General features: G+C 48.4%; 2 protein-coding genes across 2 annotated transcripts in view; one reads left to right on the top strand and one right to left on the bottom strand.

Annotated features, from left to right (window-relative positions):
• Positions 1 to 461: 461 nt before the first annotated feature.
• Positions 462 to 4,714, bottom strand: CDC26 (cell division cycle 26). The gene is made up of 3 exons (XM_054007195.1): positions 4,614 to 4,714; positions 3,130 to 3,238; positions 462 to 920 (listed from the first exon to the last, which is right to left on the bottom strand). Exons 2-3 carry the CDS (start codon positions 3,208 to 3,210, stop codon positions 744 to 746), a joined length of 258 nt encoding a protein of 85 aa, XP_053863170.1. The 5' UTR covers positions 3,211 to 3,238; positions 4,614 to 4,714; the 3' UTR covers positions 462 to 743.
• Positions 4,715 to 4,800: 86 nt separating this feature from the next.
• PRPF4 (pre-mRNA processing factor 4) overlaps positions 4,801 to 22,482 on the top strand; it is a 32,234-nt gene continuing 14,552 nt past the window's right edge. The window contains exon 1 of the mRNA XM_054007193.1: positions 4,801 to 4,950. Coding sequence (XP_053863168.1) covers positions 4,867 to 4,950 — 84 coding nt within the window. The 5' untranslated portion in view covers positions 4,801 to 4,866. The remainder of the gene's footprint in view (positions 4,951 to 22,482) is intronic.

A 22,482-nucleotide genomic window follows, 5' to 3' on the forward strand; every position in this document is an offset into this window, starting at 1 on the left:
GAAGCCTGGTCCATTTCCTGGTAAACCAGCAATCCACATAGCAGCCATCGTACTTGGCTTCCTTCGTGGCACGCTCAGGGGAGGCCAAGGATTTGACAACTTGGGAGTAAACAGGAAGGCAGTTGTGCGAGCGCAGTATCTAGGGAAGTTTGCCCTGCCTCCCCCTGGTGTGCAGAGAAACTGAGGCTTTCACTCAGCTACCCAATCCATAAAAATGTGAGTGACACCTCTGAATTACTCCCCTGGGCTCAAACACCTGCACCACTTGGAGCTGGGTTTTTAAGAACATCAAAAAGATTGCTCCAGGGAGGCAGAGCTTTGCCTCTGTGCAAACACCTATGGGGGCAGTGGCCTCGGTTGATTCCTGTTTTTCTACCCCACAGGAGGCCAACTCTGCTGTTAACATTTTCCATTAATCTTTACCTGCCCCTGTGTGTGTTTTCTGATACGTTAAGAGCCTCTCATTTAAAAAAAAATATTTATTTAAAACAAAGTGGCTGGGCAGAGGGGTTTCTGGAGGTACAGTAACAAGTCAAGTTAAAAACACATCCCACCAGCCTTGGAAAAGGCAAACACTTTCTCCTATTGAAGCCCAAGACTCATTGGCAGACACAGGCCAGTCCCAGCCAACTCTAGAACTACCCAAATGGCCTTTGAACATCTCTGCCAGCACTGTCTGGGATGAACACCCCATCATGGTCCAATACTCAATTGCCCGTGGAAGGTGGCAGGCCATCAAATCTCTAGAATTCAAAACTTCCAAACTGGGAGGAACGGTTGTTGGGTTTGGGCTGAGGTTTGTAACCAATTCGGTCATTTATCATTTGTTCTCGACTCTTGTGGTCATTGCTCAGACCAATAGCTCCTTCTCCATCACCGGCTCCCACTTCATCCACATCTTCACGCTGCTTCTTACAACTCTGGGGGGTGGGGAGGAAAAGTGATCAACTAAAAATAAGGACAATGGAAAACTAGAGAAACTCTTCAATGGATGGAATGTTAGCACTGTCAAGGAGATGTCCATTTCAGCTCTGACAACTGACCACAGGGAGAGCCTTCAAACTGTGAAGGTATGAAAAATGTTAGGTAAGCTGATTTCATTACAGAGAAACTGCTTACAGACTGAACAAGTTCATTGGATGTTTTTGGATAGCCGTAACGATGAAAATTAGGGCTGTCAAGCAATTAAAAAAATTAATTGTGATTAATTATATTAACACATATATTATGTGTTAATAATAGAATAGCATTTATTTAAATATTTTTGGATGTTTTTTACATTTTCATATATTGATTTCAATTACAACACAGAATACAAAGTATAGTGCTCACTTTATATTTATTTTTGATTACAAGTATTTTCACTGTAAGAGAAATAGTATTTTTCAGTTCACCTAATACAAGTACTGTAGTGCAATCTCTTTATCAATGTTGAAAATGTACAATTATGTACAAAAAAAATCTGCATTCAAAAGTAAAACTATGTAAAATTTTGGAGCCTGCCAGTCCACTCAGTCCTTTTTGTTCAGCTAATTGCTCAAACAAGTTTTTTTACATTTGCAGGAAATAACGCTGCCCACGTCTTGTTTACAATGTTATCTGAAAGTGAGAACAAGCGTTCTCATGACACTGTTGTAGCCGATATCACAAGATATTTATGTGCCAGATGCGCTAAAGATTCATAGGTCTCTTCATGCTTTAACTACCATTCAAGGGGACATGCGTCCATGCTGATAATGGGTTCTGCTTGATAACAATCCAAAGCAGTGTGGACCGACACTTGTTCATTTTCATAATCTGAGAAAGATGCCACTAGCAGAAAGTTGATTTTCTTTTTTGGTTATTCGGGTTGTGTAGGCGCCACATCGGAGAGTTGCTCTTTTAAGACTTCTGAAAACAAGTGCCACACCTCTCGTCCCTCTCAGATTTTGGAAGGCACTTCAGATTCTTAAACTTTGGGTTGAGTGCTGTAGCTATCTTTAGAAATCTCACATTGGTACCTTCTTTGCTTTTTGTCAAATCTGCTGTGAAAGTGTTCTTAAAATGAACATGTGCTGGATCATCATCCAAGACTCCTATAACATGAAATATATGGCAGAATGCGGATAAAACAGAGCCGACGACAATTGTAATTCTCCCCCAAGGAGTTCAGTCACAAATTTAATTAACACATTTTTTTTAACAAGCGTCATCAGCATGGAAGCATGTCCTCTGGAGTGGTGGCCGAAGCATGAAGGGACATACGGATGTTTAGCATATCTCGTACGCAAATATCTTGCAATGCCAGCTACAAAAGTGCAATGCAAATGCCTGTTCTCACTTTCTAGTAACATTGTAAATAAGAAGAGGGCAGCATTATCTCCTGTAGATGTAAACACACTTGTTTGTCTTAGTGATTGGCTGAACAAGAAGTAGGACCTGTAGGCTCTGAAGTTTTACAGTTTTGTTTTTGAGTGCAGTTATGTAACAAAAAAATATGTACATTTGTAAGTTGCACTTTCAAAACAAAGAGATTGCACTACAGTATTTTTGTATGAGGTGAATTGAAAAATACTATTTATGATTTTTACAGTGCAAATATTTGTAATAAAAATATACACTTTGATTTCAATTACAACACAATATATATGAAAATGTAGAAAATCAAAAATATTGAATATATTTAAATTGGTATTCTATTGTTTAACAATGCAATTAAAACTGATTAATTTTTAATCGCAATTAATTTGAGTTAATCGCGTGAGTTAACTGTGATTGACAGCCCTAATGAAAATATGTTGTCCCATAAGTGTTAATACACGAGTCACAGAATTAAGACATCTCACACCCCGCATGTATACAAATGGCTATCAATTAATAGGGGTGATGCTACAGTCACACAGGTGCATGGCAGAGGCTGCAGAGACTGTAGAGCAGAGAAGTAAGATGCTCGGTACATGAACCATCACTAAATGAAAAGGCTGCTGCTCTGCACTAGCTGAAATTTTCTATTGGTTTTTGTACATGCTCGTACACTGCTGCAGAGTGAGGTTCTATTCTCAGACAAGCCCCGTTATGCACAAGTCCGAATTACCAGGGTTCAATCACCTGGTTTCCATACAGGAGTGTCTCCAGAAGGTTTACTCTCACCTCAAGATCCTTTCTAATGCTCTCAAACTCTTCTATATCATCTAGTTTCAGCTCCAGGCGGGTTGGTTTCCGACGCAGCATTTCGAATGCTTCTCAGACAAACTGGTTCCTGTTTGAATTTTTAATAGAGGGTCAGCAGAACCTGGCTATCTTGCACTAGTACAATGGTGGGCAAACTTTTTGACCCGAGGACCACATCTGGGTTAGGGTGACCAGATGTCCCGATTTTATAGGGACAGTCCCGATTTGTGGATCTTTTTCTTATATAGGCTCCTATTACTCCCCACCCCGTCCCGATTTTTCACACTTGGTATCTGGTCACCCTAATCTGGGTATAGAAATTGTATGGCGGGCCATGAATGCTCACAACATTGGGGTTGGGGTGTACAAGGGGGTGAGGGCTCTAGCTGGGGGTGCGGGCTCTGGGGTGGGGCTGTGGATGAGGGCTTTGGGTGTAGATAGGTACTCTGGGGTGGGACCAAGGGGTTTGGAGAGCAGGAGGGGGATCAGGGCTGGGGCAGGAGAGGGTGGCTCTGGCATGCAGGCTTGGGGCAGCACTTACCTTAAGTGGCTCCCGGAAGCAGCGGCATGTCCCCCCTCCAGCTCCTACACAGAAGCCTGGCCAGGTGGCTCTGCTGTGTGCTGCCTTGTCCACAGGTGCCGCCCCTGCAACTCTCATTGGCTATGGTTCATAGCCAATATGAGCTGCAGGGGCAGCATTTGGGCTGGGGGCAGCATGCAGAGCAGAGCCTCCTAGCTGCCCCTACGCGTAGAAGCCAGAGGGGGAACATGCCGCTGCTTTTGGGAGCCATGCAGAGCAGCTCCCGACCCTGTGCCCCAGCTGGAGTGGGGCAAGCCCCAGACCTCGTTCCACAGTGGGAGCTCAAGGGCCGGATTAAAAGGACTGGCAGACCAGATGCGGCTCACGGGCCGTAGTTTGCCCAACCCTGCACTAGTACAAGGGAGAACCAGACAAATGTCTGAACGTTGTAAATTAGCCAGTGACTAAGTATACTGTAGCACAGACTACTTGGCTTGTGACTCTGAAAACTGCAGTTTAGTTTTAATTAGCTAGAATGCTCCACAGCGTGACAACAAGGGCCTGCTGGCTACTGCTGCAAGTAAGGGGAGGTCTCAGAACAGGGCCTGGCCGCCTCTGATGGAATGGTGTGTGGATTGGGCAAGTAGATTAACTACCTCCTGCTGCAATTGACCAGTTATCATTTGCAATCCCCTAGTAACTAGAAGTTGCCCTCAGGCCAGGCCCACGTGCTGGGTATTGCGCACAGAATGGCCCCTGCCCGGACAGTTTACAATGGCACCAGTGGGTGAGGGCGGGGAGGGGCTTGCAGCCCTGGGCATAGGGATCCCCAGCCCTTTGTCTACAGAGGACCCCAACGGGTCCTACACTCCCTCACTCCTCCCCGGCCCCAGGAGACCCCCAGACCCCTGCCACCCCAAACGCCCCGGCCCCCAGCACTCACCGCCGGCCGCACCCGCCCTGGCCCGGCCCCGGCCCCGCCAAAAGCAAACGGGCCCCTAATCCGACCGGCCCTGCCGCCCCGTGGGACCACACCTCCCGGCATGCCCCGCGCCACGTTCCGGGCCGGCCAGCCCCTCCCTCCATGCCCATGTAACCCGGAAGCACACGCACACTCCCCTCCACCCTGTGACCCGGAAGTGGATGTGAGGCCCGGCCCGGCCCGACGCACAGGTCTCCCTCCCTTCTTGAGCAGCATGGCTTCCTCGCGGGCCTCCGCGATGCGTGTCGCCCCGGGGCGGGCACCGCTTCCTCAGCCGGGCCCGGCTCCATCCCCGCGGGTAGGGTCTTGCTCGGGGCGCTCCGAGGGCGTCGGGGGGCCGTTGCGCACCTTCCCGCCTGTGTCGCTCCGGAGGCCGCAGCGCTGAGGTGCCCGCCCCCCGAGCGGGCCGTGCCTGGTGTGCGGTGTTGTGGGGAGAAGCCCCTCCCGAGTCGGAGGCCAGGCTCTGGGAGAGCCGCAGGGGCCGCCCATAACGTGGGGGAGATGGGCGCGTCTGATGCCGGGGAAGGGGCTATAATGTAGCTTTTGACGGGGAGGCTGAGAGGGTGTCTGGGCTAGGCAGGAGCAGGGAGCTCCGGTGCACCACAGGGCCAAGGCAGAGAGCAAGGGTGTGTGCTGGGCGCCTTGGGGCAAAGTTAAGGTAATTAACTGCTTTTCCTGGTTTTCAAAAGTCTGAGTTTTGATCAATCTGCTTTCCTACCAAACATGAGATTCAACTGGGCAACCGTAACTCTGTGTGAACGAAGTTCTTTGGCAGTGAATGTATTACTTTTTTTAGGGTTACCATATTTGAAGTGTCAAGAAAGAGGATGCTCAAGGGGCGGGGTAGCCCCGCTGCCTAGCCACTCCCTCCCACCTCCTGCCCCCTGACTGCCCCCCCAGAACCTCCAACCCACCCCCCCGTTCCTTGTCCCCTGATTGCCCCCTCCTGGGACCCCTGCCCCTAACCACCCCCTGGGACCCCACCCCCTATCTAAGCCTCCCTTATCTTTGTTCCCGACTGCCCCCTCCTGAGACCCTCCCACCCTAACTGCCCACCTAGGACCCCACTTCCTACCTGTCCCTGACTGTTCTGACTCCTATCCACACCCCCGCCCTCGCCAGATCCCTGGGACTCCCGTGCCTATGTAACCGCTGCCTGTCCCCTGAGTGCCCCCCCAACCCATCTAATCCTCCCTGTCCCCTGACTTCCCTAATCCCTCTCCACACCCCTGCCAGGCCGCCCCCCCCCCCCCAGAACCCCCTGACCTATCCAACCCTCTCCCTGTCCCCTGACTGCCCCGATCCCTCTCCACACCCCCGCCCCCTGACAGGCCCCCCCCAGAATCCCTGCCCCATCCAACCCCCCTGTTCTGGCTGTGCCTGCTCCCCTGAGCGCGCAGCCACTCCGCTTCTCAGCCCCCCTCACCCCCAGACTTGCCTCGAATCAGCTGTCTGCGCAGCAAGCCTGGGAGGGAGGGGGCGAGAAGCGGAGCAGCGTGGCTGTGCGCTCAAGGCAGCAGGCAAAGGCGAAACGGAAATGAGCTGGGGCGGGGAGCAGTTCCCCTGCGCCCCCCGTTACCTGCTGCGGGCAGCCCTCCCCTTCTTCCTCCCTCCCTCCCAGGCTTTCCGCGCAAAAGTCTGGGAGGGAGGGGGGTGGAGGGGAAAAGCGACGCACCCGGGGGAGGAGGCAGGGCCTGGGATTTGGGGAAGGGGTTGGAATGGGGGCGGGGAAGGAGCGGGAGGGGGGGCCCGAGCACCCACCGGCGCTGGCTAAAGTCGGTGCCTATGCCCCACGCAGCGCTGCTGGCGTGCTGAAACTGCAGGGAGGGGGGGAAGTGGGGGAGGAGCTTTTGCTGCTGGAGAGGCCCCAAGTGAGCGGCTCAATCTGGCACGGCTGCCCTGTCAGCTGCTTTTGGATCTTTAAATAGCCGTCCGGGGGGAAATCCCAGACATTTTTAGCTTTTTACAAATTCCCCCTGGACGCTATTTAAAGACCTAAAAGCCGGACATGTCCGGGAAAACCTGGACATATGGTAACCCTAACTTTTTTGAACATAAAGAGAAATGTTGGTGTTCGAGTAAGGGTATGTCTACACTGCCCACATTACAGCATGACTGCGGCAGAACTGTGACATGCGCAGTGTAGTCATGCTTTATTGCCAGGGGAGAACTCTTCCAGTGATTAAAAAAAAAAAAAAAAAAACCAAACAAGCAGTGGTCGCTTTATGCTCCCAGCGATAAAGCACTGTCTATACTGGTGCTTTTAAGCACTAAAACTTTTGTCACTCAGAGGGGTGTTGTTTTTTTCCACAACAAAAAAAAATGAACGACAGAAGTTTTAGCACTGAAAGTGGCAGTGTAGACACAGCCTTAGTGATCATTTTGGAAGTAGTAGGTTGGTAGTTGGGACACTACTGTGGCTAGGTAACTATGATAATACCTAGATATTTTGTAATGCTTTTCATCAGTAGATCTCAAAACACTTTATCCTCATTGTACAGATGGGGAAACGGAAGGATAAAGAGTTGTAGTGACTTGGGGCTTGTCTACACCGTGAAGTTGTCGACAAAACTTCTGTCTTTCACAAGTACTTAAAAAAGCTTCCCCCCACCCCCCCGAAAGACAAAAGTTTTGTCGATGCAAGTGGCAGTGTGAGCGTGGCTTTGTTGACAAAGCTAATGCCGCTTGCAGGGCTGGAAGTATTTTGTCAGCAAAAGTGCCGACAAAGTACCAAAAAACAGCATTTACACACACTGACTTTTAGCGACAAACAAGCCTTGTTGCTAAAAGCTGCGTGGTGTAGACAAGCCCTTGGAAGGGGTTCTACATATCCATCTTCAGCATAGGAGGTTCAGAGAGGTGTATGGAGAGGCCAGTTGAGCTCACTGTGATGTATTCCTGTGAAGAGGAATGCCCCATGGAGATGTATAGAGCCTGAAACAATAGCTCTGAGATGTGTAACTGCTCTTCATCTGAAGCCTGGTCTACACTAGGGCATTAAGTCATAACTACGTTGCTCAAGGGTGTGAAAAATCCACTAACTAGGGAAAATGTCAAGTAACTGGGACCATTTAGGACACTCTTAGTCCAGAATAAGAGCATCTAAACATGGAGTTGTACCCAAAGATGTTATGAAATCATTGGAAATGGATCTTTTACATAGGGAATAGAATATTATATCCCGATGTGTAGAAAGAATAGTAAATATGGCAGGCAACCAGCTTGGTTTAACAGTGAAATCCTTGCTGATCTTAAACGCAAAAAAGAAGCTTACAAGAAGTGGAAGATTGGATAAATGACCAGGGAGGAGTATAAAAATATTGCTCAGGCGTGCAGGAGTGAAATCAGGAAGGCCAAATCACACTTGGAGTTGCAGTTAGCAAGAGATGTTAAGAGTAACAAGAAGGGTTTCTTCAGGTATGTTGGCAACAAGAAGAAAGTCAAGGAAAGTGTGGGCCCCTTACTGAATGAGGGACACAACCTAGTGACAGAGGATGTGGAAAAAGCTAATGTACTCAATGCTTTTTTTGCCCCTGTCTCCACAAACAAGGTCAGCTCCCAGACTGCTGCACTGGGCAGCACAGTATGAGGAGGAGGTGACCAGCCCTCTGTGGAGAAAGAAGTTCGGGACCATTTAGAAAAACTGGACAAGCACAAGTCCATGGGGCCAGATGCGCTGCATCCGAGGGTGCTAAAGGAGTTGGTGGGTGAGATTGCAGAGCCATTAGCCATTATTTTTGAAAACTCATGGCGATCGGGGGAGGTCCCAGATGACTGGAAAAAGGATACTGTAGTGCCCATCTTTAAAAGAAGGGAAGAAGGAGGATCGGGGAACTACAGGCCAGTCAGCCTCACCTCAGTCCCTGGAAAAATCATGGAGCAGGTCCTCAAGGAATCAATTCTGAAGCACTTAGAGCAGAGGAAAGTGATCAGGAACAGTCAGCATGGATTCACCAAGGGCAAGTCATGGCTGACTAACCTAATTGCCTTCTATGATGAGATAACTGGCTCTGTGCATGAGGGAAAAGCAGTGGATGTGTTAATTCCTTGACTTTAGCAAAGCTTTTGATACGGTCTCCCACAGTATTCTTGTCAGCAAGTAAAAGAAGTATGGGCTGGATGAATGGACTATAAGATGGATAGAAAGCTGGCTAGATCGTCGGGCTCAACGGGTAGTGATCAATGGCTCCATGTCTAGTTGGCAGCCAGTTTCAAGCGGAATGCCCCAAGGGTCGGTCCTGGGACCGGTTTTGTTCAATATCTTCATTAATGATCTGGAGGATGGTGTGGACTGCACTCTCAGCAAGTTTGCAGATGACACTAAACTGGGAGGAGGGTAGGGATAGGATACAGAGGGACCTAGACAAATTAGAGGATTGGGCCAAAAGAAACCTGATGAGGTTCAACAAGGACAAGTGCAGAGTCCTGCACTTAGGACAGAAGAATCCCATTCACTGTTACAGACTAGGGACCGAATGGCTAGGCAGCAGTTCTGCAGTAAAGGGGTTACAGTGGATGAGAAGCTGGAGATGAGTCAACAGTGTGCCCTTGTTGCCAAGAAGGCTAACAGCATTTTGGGCTGTATAAGTAGGGGCATTGCCAACAGATCGAGGGACGTGATCATTCCCCTCTATTCTGCATTGGTGAAGCCTCATCTGGAGTACTGTGTCCAGTTTTGGGCCCCACATTACAAGAAGGATGTGGAAAAATTGAAGAGAGTCCAGCGGAGGGCAACAAAAATGATTAGGGGGCTGGAGCACATGACTTATGAGGAGCGGCTGAGGGAACTGGGATTGTTTAGTCTGCAGAAGAGAAGAATGAGGGGGGATTTGATAGCTGCTTTCAACTACCTGAAAGGGGGTTCCAAAGAGGATGGATCTAGACTGTTCTCAGTGGTACCAGATGACAGAACAAGGAGTAATGGTCTAAGTTGCATTGGGGGAGGCTTAGGTTATATATTAGGAAAAACTTTTTCACTAGGAGGGTGGTGAAGCACTGGAATGGGTTACCTAGGGAGGTGGTGGAATCTCCTTTCTTAGAGGGTTTTTAAGGTCTGGCTTGACAAAGCCCTGGCTGGGATGATTTAGTTGGGAATTGGTCCTGCTTTGAGCAGGGGGTTGGACTAGATGACCTTCCATCCCTGATATTCTATGATTCTATAATCTAGTAACAGGTTGGTTTGACCTTTGTTTTTATTTTGGAAAAATGGGAGAGTGTAGGGGGGTAGGGTGTCAGTGAAATGTGTTATAAACGGGAAGGAACTCACTGAATCCCTCAGCTTCACAGCTACGTTTTCCAACAGTTTGGGGTCTTTTTGCTTTTGGAGGTCTTAATAATTTGTAGGGAGTGTAATTTTGTTGTGCATATTAGCTGGACTGAAAAACATTGTCAGTCTTAAAGGTGACCTGCAAATAGTCTTGTACCCTTTTTGCTTCTATCTGATGGATAAAGAAGGGAAGAAAGTGTGGGTTTTTAAAGTTTGTTTTTCCCACTTGTTTTCTACAGGAGAAATTAAGGAAATGTCTATATTAAAAGATTCTGTGATGGAGAACTTGTGAAATGGTGACAATTGTGATCAGAAGGAAGGAGCAGAGGGAAACCTTCCCATAGTTGGGACCCTCCTTTCAGATGATGTTGGGGTATCCTCTTGCACTGAGGTTACCTCTCCGGGGGAGGGAACTCCAGGGGTTAGGAAAAGGCAGGTGCTAGTAAAGGGAGATTCAATCATTAGAAACATAGATAGCAGGGTTTGTGATGACCGGGAGAACCGTATGGTGACTTGCCTGCCTGGTGCGAAGGTTGCGGATCTCTCGAGGCATCTAGATAGACTTGTGTAGTGCTGGGGAGGAGCCTGTGGTTGTGGTACATCTAGGTACCAATGACATAGGGAAGGATAGGAGTGACATTCTGGAGGCCAAATTTAGGCTGCTAGGAAAGAGACTGAAATCCAGGACCTCTATGGTGGCATTCTCAGAAATGCTTCCAGTTCCATGCGCAGGGCCAGGTAGGCAGGCAGAGCTTCAGAGTCTCCATGCATGGATGAGATGATGGTGTAGGGAGGAGGGGTTTAGATTTATTAGGAACTGGGAAACTTTTGGCATGGGGGAACGTATTCAGGAAGGATGGGCTCCACCTAAACCAAAGTGGCTCCAAACTGCTGGCACTTAACATTAAAAAGGTTGCAGAGCAGCTTTTAAACTAAGAGATGGGGGGGAAGCTGATTGCTGCGGAGGAGCAAGTACATCGGACAGAGACTTCTCTTGGAGGAGAGTCTATTGATGGAGATTCTCTAGGTTTTAGTCAGGAGGAGAGGATGGAAGAGTATAAAGAATGGGTCAGATCAGACGAGAAACATTCACATAAAAAACTTGTCACTCTATTTGTCTGCCCTTTTCTGATGTATCAGATTCTTTTTTAAGTGATTGTACACAAATGCTGGAAGTCTAAATAATAAGATGTGTGAACTAGTGTCTTGTGTTAAAGGAGGATATTGATATAAAGGCATCACAGAAACCTGGTGGAGTGAGGACGATCAATGGGACACAATCATTCTGGGGTACAAAATATATCAGAAAGACAGAACAGGTCGTGCAGGGCCGGGGAGTGGCACTATATGTGAAAGAATGTAGAATCAAATGAAGTAAAAATCTTAAATGAATCCACATGTTCCATAGAATCTCTATGGATAGTAATTCCATGCTCTAATAAGAATATAACAGTGGGGATCTATTAGCAACCACCTCACCAGGACAGTGATAGTGACTATGAAATGCTGAGGGAGATTAGAGAGGCTATCAAAATAAAGAACTCAATAATAGTGGGGGATTTCAATTATCCCCAGATTGACTGGGTACATGTCACCTTAGGACAAAATACAGATACAAAATTTCTTGATACTTTAAATGACAGCTTCTTGGAGCAGCTGTATAGGAACCCACAAGGGGAGAGGCAATTCTCGATTTAGTCCTGAGTGGAGCACAGGATCTGGTCCAAGAGGTAACTATAACAGGAAATAGTGACCATAATATAACATTTAACAATCCTGTGGTGGGAAGAACACCTCAGCAGCCCAACTGTGGCATTTAATTTCAGAAAGGGGAACTATGCAAAAATGAGGAGGTTAGGTAAACAGAAATTAAAAGGTACAGTGACTAGAGTGAAATCCCTGCAAGCTGCATGGACGCTTTTCAAAGACACCATAATAGAGGCCCAACTTAAACGTATACCCCAAATTAAAAAACACAGTAAAAGAACTAAAAAAGAGCCACCGTGGCTTAACAACCATGTAAAAGAAGCAGTGAGAGATAAAAAGGCATCTTTTTAAAAGCAGAAGTCAGTTCCTAGTGAGGTAAATAGAAAGGAGCATAAACACTGCCAAATTAAGTGTAAACATGTAATAAGCCAAAAAGGAGTTTGAAGAACAGCTAGCCAAAAACTTAAAAGGTAATAACAAAATGTTTTTTAAGTGTATCAGAAGCAGGAAGCCTGCTAAACAACCAGTGGGGCCCCTGGACGATTGAGATACAAAATGAGCACTTAAAGACGATAAAGTCATTGCAGAGAAACTGAATGAATTCTTTGCTTCAGTCTTCACGGTTGAGGATGTTAGGGAGATTCCCAAACCTGAGCCATCCTTTGTAGGTGACAAATCTGAGGAATTGTCACAGATTGAAGTGTCATTAGAGGAGGGTTTTGGAATTAATTGATAAACTTAACAGTAACAAGTCACCAGGACCAGATGGCATTCACCCAAGAGTTCTGAAAGAACTCAACTCGTGAAATTGCGGAATTATTAACTATGGTAAAACCTATCCTTTAAATGAGCTTCTGTACCCAATGACTGGAAGATAGCTAATGTAACACCAGTATTTAAAAAGGGCTCTAGAGGTGATCCCAGCAATTACAGACCGGTAAATCTAACATCAGTACTGGGCAAATTAGTTGAAACAATAGTAAAGAATAAAATTCAGACACCTAGAAGAACATAAATTGTTGGGCAAAAGTCAACATGGTTTCTGTAAAGGGAAATCATGTCTTACTAATCTATTAGTGTTCTTTGAAGGGGTCAACGAACATGTGGACAAGGGGGATCCAGTGGACGTAGTGTGCTTACATTTCCAGAAAGCCTTTGACAAGGTCCCTCACCAAAGGCTCTTGCGTAAATTAAGTTGTCAGGGGATAAGAGAACTGGTTAAAAGACAGGGAACAAAGGGTAGGAATAAATGGTAAATTTTCAGAATGAAGAGGGGTAACTAGTGGTGTTCCCCAAGAGTCAGTCCTAGGACGAATCCTATTCAACTTATTCATAAATGATCTGGAGAAAGGGGTAAACAGTGAGGTGGCAAAGTTTGCATATGATACTAAACTGCTCAAGATAGTTAAGACCGAAGCAGACTGTGAAGAACTTCAAAAAGATCTCACAAAACTAAATGATTGGGCAACAAAATGGCAAATGAAATTTACTGTGGATAAATGTAAAGTAATGCACATTGGAAAAATAACACCAACTATACATAGAATATAATGGGGCTAATTTAGCTACAACTAATCAGGAAAGAGTTCATAGAATCATAGAATATCAGAGTTGGAAGAGACCTCAAGAGGTCATCTAGTCCAACCCCCTGCTCAAAGCAGGACCAATTCCCAGCTAAATCATCCCAGCCAGGGCTTTGTCAAGCCGGGCCTTAAAAACCTCCAAGGGAGGAGACTCCACCACCTCTCTAGGTAACGCATTCCAGTGTTTCACCACCCTCCTAGTGAAATAGTTTTTCCTGATATCCAACCTGGACCTCCCCCACTGCAACTTGAGACCATTGCTCCTTGTTCTGTCATCTGCCACCACTGAGAACAGCCGAGATCCATCCTCTTTGGAACCCCCCTTCAGGTAGTTGAAGGCTGCTATCAAATCCCCCCTCATTCTTCTCTTCTGGAGACTAAACAATCCCAGTTCCCTCAACCTCTCCTCATAAGTCATGTGCTCCAGACCCCTAATCATTTTTGTTGCCCTCCGCTGGACTCTTTCCAATTTTTCCACATCCTTCTTGTAGTGTGGGGCCCAAAACTGGACACAGTATTCCAGATGAGGCCTCACCAATGTCGAATAAAGGGGAACGATCACGTTCCTCGATCTGCTGGCAATGCCCCTACTTATACAGCCCAAAATGCCGTTAGCCTTCTTGCCAACAAGAGCACACTGTTGACTCATATCCAGCTTCTCGTCCACTGTGACCCCTAGGTCCTTTTCTGCAGAACTGCTACCTAGCCATTCGGTCCCTAGTCTGTAGCAGTGCATGGGATTCTTCCGTCCTAAGTGCAGGACTCTGCACTTGTCCTTGTTGAACCTCATCAGGTTTTTTTCGGCCCAATCCTCTAATTTGTCTAGGTCCCTCTGTATCCGATCCCTACCCTCTAGTGTATCTACCATGCCTCCTAGTTTAGTGTCATCCGCAAACTTGCTGAGAGTGCAGTCCACACCATCCTCCAGATCATTAATAAAGATATTAAACAAAACCGGCCCCAGGACCGACCCTTGGGGCACTCCGCTTGAAACCGGCTGCCAACTAGACATGGAGCCATTGATCACTACCCGTTGAGCCCGACGATCTAGCCAGCTTTCTATCCACCTTGCAGTCCATCCAGCCCATACTTCTTTAACTTGGCAGCAAGAATACTGTGGGAGACCGTATCAAAAGCTTTGCTAAAGTCAAGGAATAACATACCCTGTTTCCCCGAAAATAAGACAGTGTCTTATATTAATTTTTGCTCCCAAAGATGCGCTAGGTCTTATTTTCAGGGGATGTTTTATTTTTCAGAAATGAAAAATGCCTTATTATCGGTGGATGCCTTATTATCGGGGAGGTCTTATTATCGGGGGGATGCCTTATATTACAACGAGAGGCAAAACTGTAAGTAGGCCTTATTTTCGGAGGATGTCTTATTTTCGGGGAAACAGGGTATCCACTGCTTTCCCCTCATCCACAGAGCCAGTTATCTCATCATAGAAGGCAATTAGGTTAGTCAGGCACGACTTCCCCTTGGTGAATCCATGCTAACTGTTCCTGATCACTTTCCTCTCCTCTAAATGTTTCATAATTGATTCCTTGAGGACCTGCTCCATGATTTTTCCAGGGACTGAGGTGAGGCTGACTGGCCTGTAGTTCCCCGGATCCTCCTTCTTCCCTTTTTTAAAGATGGGCACTACATTAGCCTTTTTCCAGTCATCTGGGACCTCCCCCGATCGCCATGAGTTTTCAAAAATAATGGCTAATGGCTCTGCAATCTCACCCGCCAACTCCTTTAGCACCCTCGGATGCAGCGCATCCGGCCCCATGGACTTGTGCACGTCCAGTTTTTCTAAATAGTCCCGAACCACTTCTTTCTCCACAGAGGGCTGGTCACCTTCTCCCCATGCTGTACTGCCCAGTGCAGCAATCTGGGAGCTGACCTTGTGCGTGAAGACAGAGGCAAAAAATCATTGAGTACATTAGCTTTTTCCACATCCTCTGTCACTAGGTTGCCTCCCTCATTCAGTAAGGGGCCCACACTTTCCTTGATTTTCTTCTTGTTGCTAACATACCTGAAGAAACCCTTCTTGTTACTCTTAACATCTCTTGCTAACTGCAACTCCAAGTGTGATTTGGCCTTCCTGATTTCACTCCTGCACGCCTGAGCAATATTTTTATACTCCTCCCTGGTCATTTGTCCAATCTTCCACTTCTTGTAAGCTTCTTTTTTGTGTTTAAGATCAGCAAGGATTTCACTGTTTAGCCAAGCTGGTCGCCTGCCATATTTACTATTCTTTCTACACATCGGGATGGTTTGTTCCTGCAACCTCAATAAGGATTCTTTAAAATACAGCCAGCTCTCCTGGACCCCTTTGCCCTTCATGTTATTCTCCCAGGGGATCCTGCCCATCTGTTCCCTGAGGGAGTCAGTCTGCTTTTCTGAAGTCCAGGGTCCATATTCTGCTGCTCTCCTTTCTTCCTTGTGTCAGGATCCTGAACTCGACCATCTCATGGTCACTGCCTCCCAGGTTCCCATCCACTTTTGCTTCCCCTACTAGTTCTTCCCTGTTTGTGAGTAGCAGGTCAAGAAAAGCTCTGCCCCTAGTTGGTTCCTCCAGCACTTGCACCAGGAAATTGTCCCCTACACTTTCCAAAAATTTCCTTGATTGCCTGTGCACCGCTGTATTGCTCTCCCAGCAGATATCAGTGTGATTAAAACAACAAGGAGTCTGGTGGCACCTTAAAGACTAACAGATTTATTTGGGCATAAGCTTTCGTGAGTTAAAACCTCACTTCTTCGGATGCAGGCAACTTCTGCTAGTTGCCAGAAGAAAGCCTCGTCCACCTCATCCCTCTGCTCTGGTGGTCTATAGCAGACTCCAACCACGACATCACCCTTGTTGCTCACACTTCTCAACTTTATCCAGAGACTCTCAGGTTTTTCTGCAGTTTCATACCGGAGCTCTGAGCAGTCATACTCCTCTCTTACATACAACGCAACTCCCCCACCTTTTCTGCCCTGCCTGTCCTTCCTGAACAGTTTATATCCATCCATGACAGTACTCCAGTCATGTGAGTTATCCCACCAAGTCTCTGTTATTCCAATCGCATCATAGTTCCCTGACTGTGCCAGGACTTCCAGTTCCCCCTGCTTGTTTCCCAGGCTTCTTGCATTTGTGTATAGGCACTTAAGATAACTCCTCGATCGTCCCTCTTTCTCAGCATGAGACAGGAGTCCTCCCCCCTTGCGCTCTCCTGCTTGTGCTTCCTCCCAGGATCCCATTTTCCCACTTACCTCAGGGCTTTGGTCCCCTTCCCCCGTTGAACCTAGTTTAAAGCCCTCCTCACTAGGTTAGCCAGCCTGCTGGCGAAGATGCTCTTCCCTCTCTTCGTTAGGTGGAGCCCGTCCTCCTTCTTGGAACAACATCCCATGGTCGAAGAAGCCTAATCCTTCTCTCAGACACCACCTGTGTAGCCATTCGTTGACTTCCACGATTCGACGGTCTCTACCCTGGCCTTTTCCTTGCACAGGGAGGATGGACGAGAACACCACTTGCGCTTCAAACTCCTTTACCCTTCTTCCCAGAGCCACGTAGTCTGCAGTGATCTGCTCAAGGTCATTCTTAGCAGTATCATTGGTGCCCACGTGGAGAAGCAGGAAGGGGTAGCGATCCGAGGGCTTGATGAGTCTCGGCAGTCTCTCCGTCACATCGTGTATCCTAGCTCCTGGCAAGCAGCAGACCTCTCGGTTTTCCCGGTCGGAGCGGCAGATAGATGACTCAGTCCCCCTGAGAAGGGAGTCCCCAACCACCACCACCCTCCTCCTCCTCTTGGGAGTGGTGGTCGTGGAACCCCCATCCCTAGGACAGTGCATCTTTTGCCTTCCAATCGGTGGAGTCTCCTTCTGCTCCCTTCCCTCAGATGGGTCATCTAGTCCACTCTCCGCATTAGTACCTGTAGAGAGAACATGGAAACGATTGCTCACCTGTATCTCCATTGCTGGTGCATGGACGCTCCTCTTTCTCCTTCTGGAGGTCACATGCTGCCAAACCTCTTCACAATCCTTCTGTTCCTGCTGCGCCTGCTCTGAATTTTCAGAACATTGTGGCCGTAGAAGCATCTCCTGACGTCTGTCCAGGAAATCTTCATTTTCCCTTATGCAACGCAGAGTCGACACTCATTTCTCCAGCCCTCGAACCTTCTCTTCCAATATGGAGACCAGCTTGCACTTTGTACAGACAAAGTCGCTTCTGTCCTGTGGAAGAAAGACAAACATGGCACAACCTGTGCAGGTTACAACAGCTGATCGCTCACCTTCCACATCACCGTCCTCTTAAGAGCTTCCTCAACTGTTGCAGGAACTACTCAGAGAAACTTGCAGATGAAAGCCTCAGTGAGCTCTCCCCAGGCGAACTCCCGCTGTTAGCCTCTGCTGTTCACCGCTCAGCTGGTTCGCTGCTGACTGCCCTTATATACCAGTCAGGCCCACTCAAGGCCCACCTGGAACAAAGCACTCCCAATTCACACTTTTCAAACAAACAAACAAGCAATCAAGCACACGGTCAAACTGACCAACTGTCCCAGCAGCAGACACTCAGATACTCACCAACACAGCCCCCCTAATGCAGCACTTAGCGTACCTCCTCTTGGACAGCTCCCAGGCAAACTCCCGCTGTTAGCCTCTGCTGTTCGCCGCTCGTTCTTGGAGTCATTGTGGATAGTTCTCTGAAGACGTCCACGCAGTGTGCAGCGGCAGTCAAAAAAGCAAACAGGATGTTAGGAATCGTTTAAAAAGGGATTGAGAGTAAGACAGCTTTCGCTCTATCTCTTTATATTGCACTAAGGGTACATCTACACTACAGCGGGGAGTCGATTTAAGATACGCAAATTCAGCTACGTGAATAGCGTAGCTGAATTCGACGTATTGCAGCCGACTTACCCCGTTGTGAGGACGGCGGCAAAATCGACTTCTGCCGCTTTTTGTCGGCGGCGCTTACTACCACCTCCGCTGGTGGAGTTAGAGCGCCGATTTGGGGATTGATTGTCGCGTCCCAACGGGACGCGATAAATCGATCCCCGAGAGGTCGATTTCTACCCGCCGATTCAGGCGGGTAGTATAGACCAGACCTTATATAAAGCCATGGTACGCCCACATCTTGAATACTATGTACAGATGTGGTCTCTTCATCTCAAAAAAGATGTACTGGCATTAGAAAAGGTTCAGAGAAGGGCAACCAAAATGATTAGCGGTTTGGAACAGGTCCCATATGAGGAGAGACTAAAGAGGCTAGGACTTTTCAGCTTGGAAAAGAGAAGACTAAGGGAGGATATGATAAAGGTCTATAAAATCATGAGTGGTGAGGAGAAAGTGAATAGGGAAAAGTTATTTACTTCTTCCCATAATACAAGAACTAGGGGCCACCAAATGAAATTAATGAGCAGCAGGTTTAAAACAAATAAAAGGAAGTTGTTCTTCACACAGCGCACAGTCAACCTGTGGAATTTCTTGCCTGAGCAGGTTGTGAAGTCTAGGACTATGACAGGGTTTAAAAGAGAAGTAGATAAATTCATGGCGGTTAAGTCCATTAATGGCTATTAGCGAGGATGGGTAAGGAATGGTGTCCCTAGCCTCTGTTTGTCAGAGGGTGGAGATGGATGGCAGGAGAGAGATCACTTGATCATTACCTGTTAGGTTCACTCCCTCTGGGGCACCTGGCATTGGCCACTGTCGGCAGACTGGATACTGGGCTGGATGGATGTTTGGTCTGACCCAATATGGCCATTATTATGTTCTTATCTGAAGATCAGAGAAGGTTGAGGTTTAAAGTGGAGAAGGGATTACTGGTTAACATTTTTCTGTTTACTTTTAAAACCTGTTTAGCTTCTAAGGCTAAGGGCGTGGCTACACTTGCGAGTTACAGCACTGTAAAGCTGCCCCCAGCGCTGTAACTCACTCCCCATCCACACTGGCAAGGCATTTGCAGCGCTGTATCTCCTTGGTTGCAGCGCTGCATGTACTCCACCTCTCCAAGAGGAATAGCGAGTGCAGCGCTGCTGCTGCAGTGCTGCAGCACCAGTGTGGCCGCCCAATGCGCTGTGAATGGCCTCCAGAATTATTCGGCATTATCCCACAATGCCTGTTCTAGCCACTCTGGTCATCAGTTCAAACTCTACTGCCCTGGCCTCAGGTACCAACCATGTGACCGACCCTTTACATTCCCCGGGAATCTTAAAAATCCCCTTCCTGTTTGCTCAGCCCGGCGTGGTGTGGAGTGCTATCAGCGAATCTTTCCAGGTGACCATGCCTCCACGCGCCAAGCGAGCCCCAGCATGGAGCAATGGCGAGTTGCTGGACCTCATCAGTGTTTGGGGGGAGGAAGCTGTCCAGTCCCAGCTGCACTCCAGCCGTAGGAATTACGATACCTTTGGGAAGGTATCAAAGGACATGATGGAAAGGGGCCATGACCGGGACACCCTGCAGTGCAGGATTAAAGTGAAGGAGCTGCGGAGTGCCTACCGCAAAGCCCGCAACGCAAATGGCCGCTCGGGTACTCCCCCCCGCGATCTGCCGATTCTACAAAGAGCTGGCTGCGATACTTGGGGTTAACCCCACCTCCATTCCTAGCACCACCATGGACACTTCATAGCCGGGGGGGAGGAGGAAAACGGGAGTGATGGTGGTGGCCCAGATGGAGACACCCCGGAATCCCTGGAGCCATGCAGCCAGGAGCTCTTCTCGAGCCAGGAGGATGGTAACCAGTCGCAGCGGCCGGTACTCTGTGGAGGACAAAGAGAAGAGCAGGTTCCCGGTAAGTGTGGTTTTTTTTTTTCGGGAAGAAATTTTTTCGGTGCGGGCTCTTTGGGAGAGGAGGGTTAGGCATGCATGCCTAGATGCAGAATAGTGCATTGATGTGGTTTATCACATCGCGGTAATCGGCCTCGGTAATCTCAAATGTCTCATTCAAAACGTGTGCAATGTGCTTGCGCAGGTTTATCGGGAGAGCCACCGTGGTCCTTGTCCCAGCCAGGCTAACGTGTCCGCGCCACTGTGCCGCGAGGGGTGGGAGTACCATTGCTGCACGCAGGCAAGCTGCATATGGGCCTGGGCAGAAGCCGCATTGCAGTAGAAGACCATCCCTTGCTTCCCAGGTCACTCTCAGCAGCAAGATATCGTCCAGGACGAACTCCTGTGGAAAATGTTGGGACAGTGTTCAGTGTAGGTGCCCCCTGAAGCTGTTGGCTCTCCCCAAGGCACAGAAACCCAGAGGACAGTGCAACCCTGAAACAATCCGTCCCCCTTACTCACCATTTTGAGGCTCCCGTGGGATATGTGTGCATTGTTTCGGACGGGAAAATTATGTTATTGTGTAGACCCTGTGTGTTTTCTACTCCTTAAGTGCGGGGGGAATCATTACTCTGTCTGATATAAACAATGCTGCCTCTGTTAAATGTTGCATTTTTTGCCTATACAGCTGCATCAACCTTGAGACCTCAGCCATCCCTCTTATCGCCTGCTCAGAGACTGCAAAGACTCAGGAAGAGACCGCGAAAAAGCAAAGAAGACATACTGCAAGAAGTGATGCGGCAATCTATTAAAGAGAATGAGAAAGCACAGGACTGGAAGGAGAGAGAAAGCAGGATCCGCCAGGAAAACGCAGCGCACTGGCAGCAAAGCACCGCGCATTGGCAGCAAAGCACTGATAGGCTCATAAGCATCCTGGAGCGCCAAGCAGACGCTATCCAGGAGCTGGTAGCCATGCAGAAAGAGGAGCAGTACCACAAACGCCACCCCCCCTACAGCCCTTGTCCCAAAACTCTTTCCATTGTGCCCCACTGTCACCTCCAACCCACTTTACCCAACTTCCGTGTTCTTCACGCCACCCGCTGCCTCCAACACCAGTACCTTCACCACCCAGCCCTGAAAACCACAACCCTTATCCTCTGCACTCAACCCCCATCACTATGTAGTATAGCTGTCCTGAAGTGCAGCATTCCCTGCCCAGCACACCAGACAAGACATACGCGAATCTGTGATTGTACTGTTCCCCACTCCACCCCCTTGTTTCTTTTCAATAAATGGATTCTTTGGCTTTGAAAACATTCTTTATTATTGCATAAAGTAGAAGACTCCTTCGCCCAGGAAAGAAACAGGCACTGCAAGTCTGCTTAGCAAACACTGATTCCTAAAGATTGGAACTACTGCACTTCACTCCCATGCAGGGCACCAGATATCACTGCTGGTTTTCAGCCTCAAATTGCTCCCTTAAGGCATCCCTAATCCTTGCAGCCCCGCGCTGGGCCCCTGTAATAGCCCTGCTCTCTGGCTGTGCAAATTCAGCCTCCAGGTGTTCAACCTCGGAGGTCCATGCCTGAGGGAAGCTTTCACCCTTCCCTTCACAAATATTATGGAGGGCACAGCACGCGGATATAACTGCGGGGATGCTGTTTTCGGCCAAGTCCAGCTTCCCATACAGAGATCGCCAGCGGCCCCTTAAACAGCCAAAGGCACGCTCCACAGTCATTCGGCATTGGCTCAGCCTGTAGTTGAACCGTTTCTTGCTGCTGTCAAGGCTCCCTGTGTAGCGTTTCATGAGCCATGCCATTAACGGGTAAGCAGGATCTCCAAGGATCACAATGGGCATTTAAGCTTCCCCTACCGTGATCTTCCGCTCTGGGAAAAAAGTCCCGGCCTGCATCTTCCTGAACAGCCAAGTGTTCCGAAAGATGCGTGCGTCATGCACCTTTCCAGGCCAGCCTGTGTTAGTGTCAATAAAACGCCCACGGTGATCCACAAGCGCCTGGAGAACCATAGAGAAATACCCCTCGGTATCCTAGGTGGGGTGGTGCCAGAATAGGAATGTGCGTCCCATCTATGGCCCCTCCACAGTTAGGGAACCCCATTTGTGCAAAGCCATCCACTATTTCCTGCACGTTACCCAGAGTGACGGTTCTTCTGAGTAGGATGCAATTAATGGCCTTGCAAACTTGCATCAACACGATTCCAACGGTCGACTTTCCCACTCCAAACTGGTTTGCGACCGACCAGTAGCTGTCTGGAGTTGCCAGTTTGCAATAGCCACCCGCTTCTCCACTGGCCGGGCAGCACTCAATCTCGTGTCCTTGCACCGCAGGGTGGGGGCAAGCTCCTCACACAGTCCCATGAAAGTGGCTTTTCTCATCCGAAAGTTCTGCAGCCACTGCTCGTCATCCCAGACTTCCATGATGATGTGATCCCACCACTCGGTGCTTGTTTCTCGAGCCCAAAAGTGGCGTTCCACGCTGCTGAGCATGTCCGTGAATGCCACAAGCAATTTCGTGTCGTACGC

The sequence above is a fragment of the Malaclemys terrapin genome, chromosome 17 (assembly GCF_027887155.1).
Source record: "Malaclemys terrapin pileata isolate rMalTer1 chromosome 17, rMalTer1.hap1, whole genome shotgun sequence".
Taxonomy (NCBI): domain Eukaryota; kingdom Metazoa; phylum Chordata; order Testudines; family Emydidae; genus Malaclemys; species Malaclemys terrapin.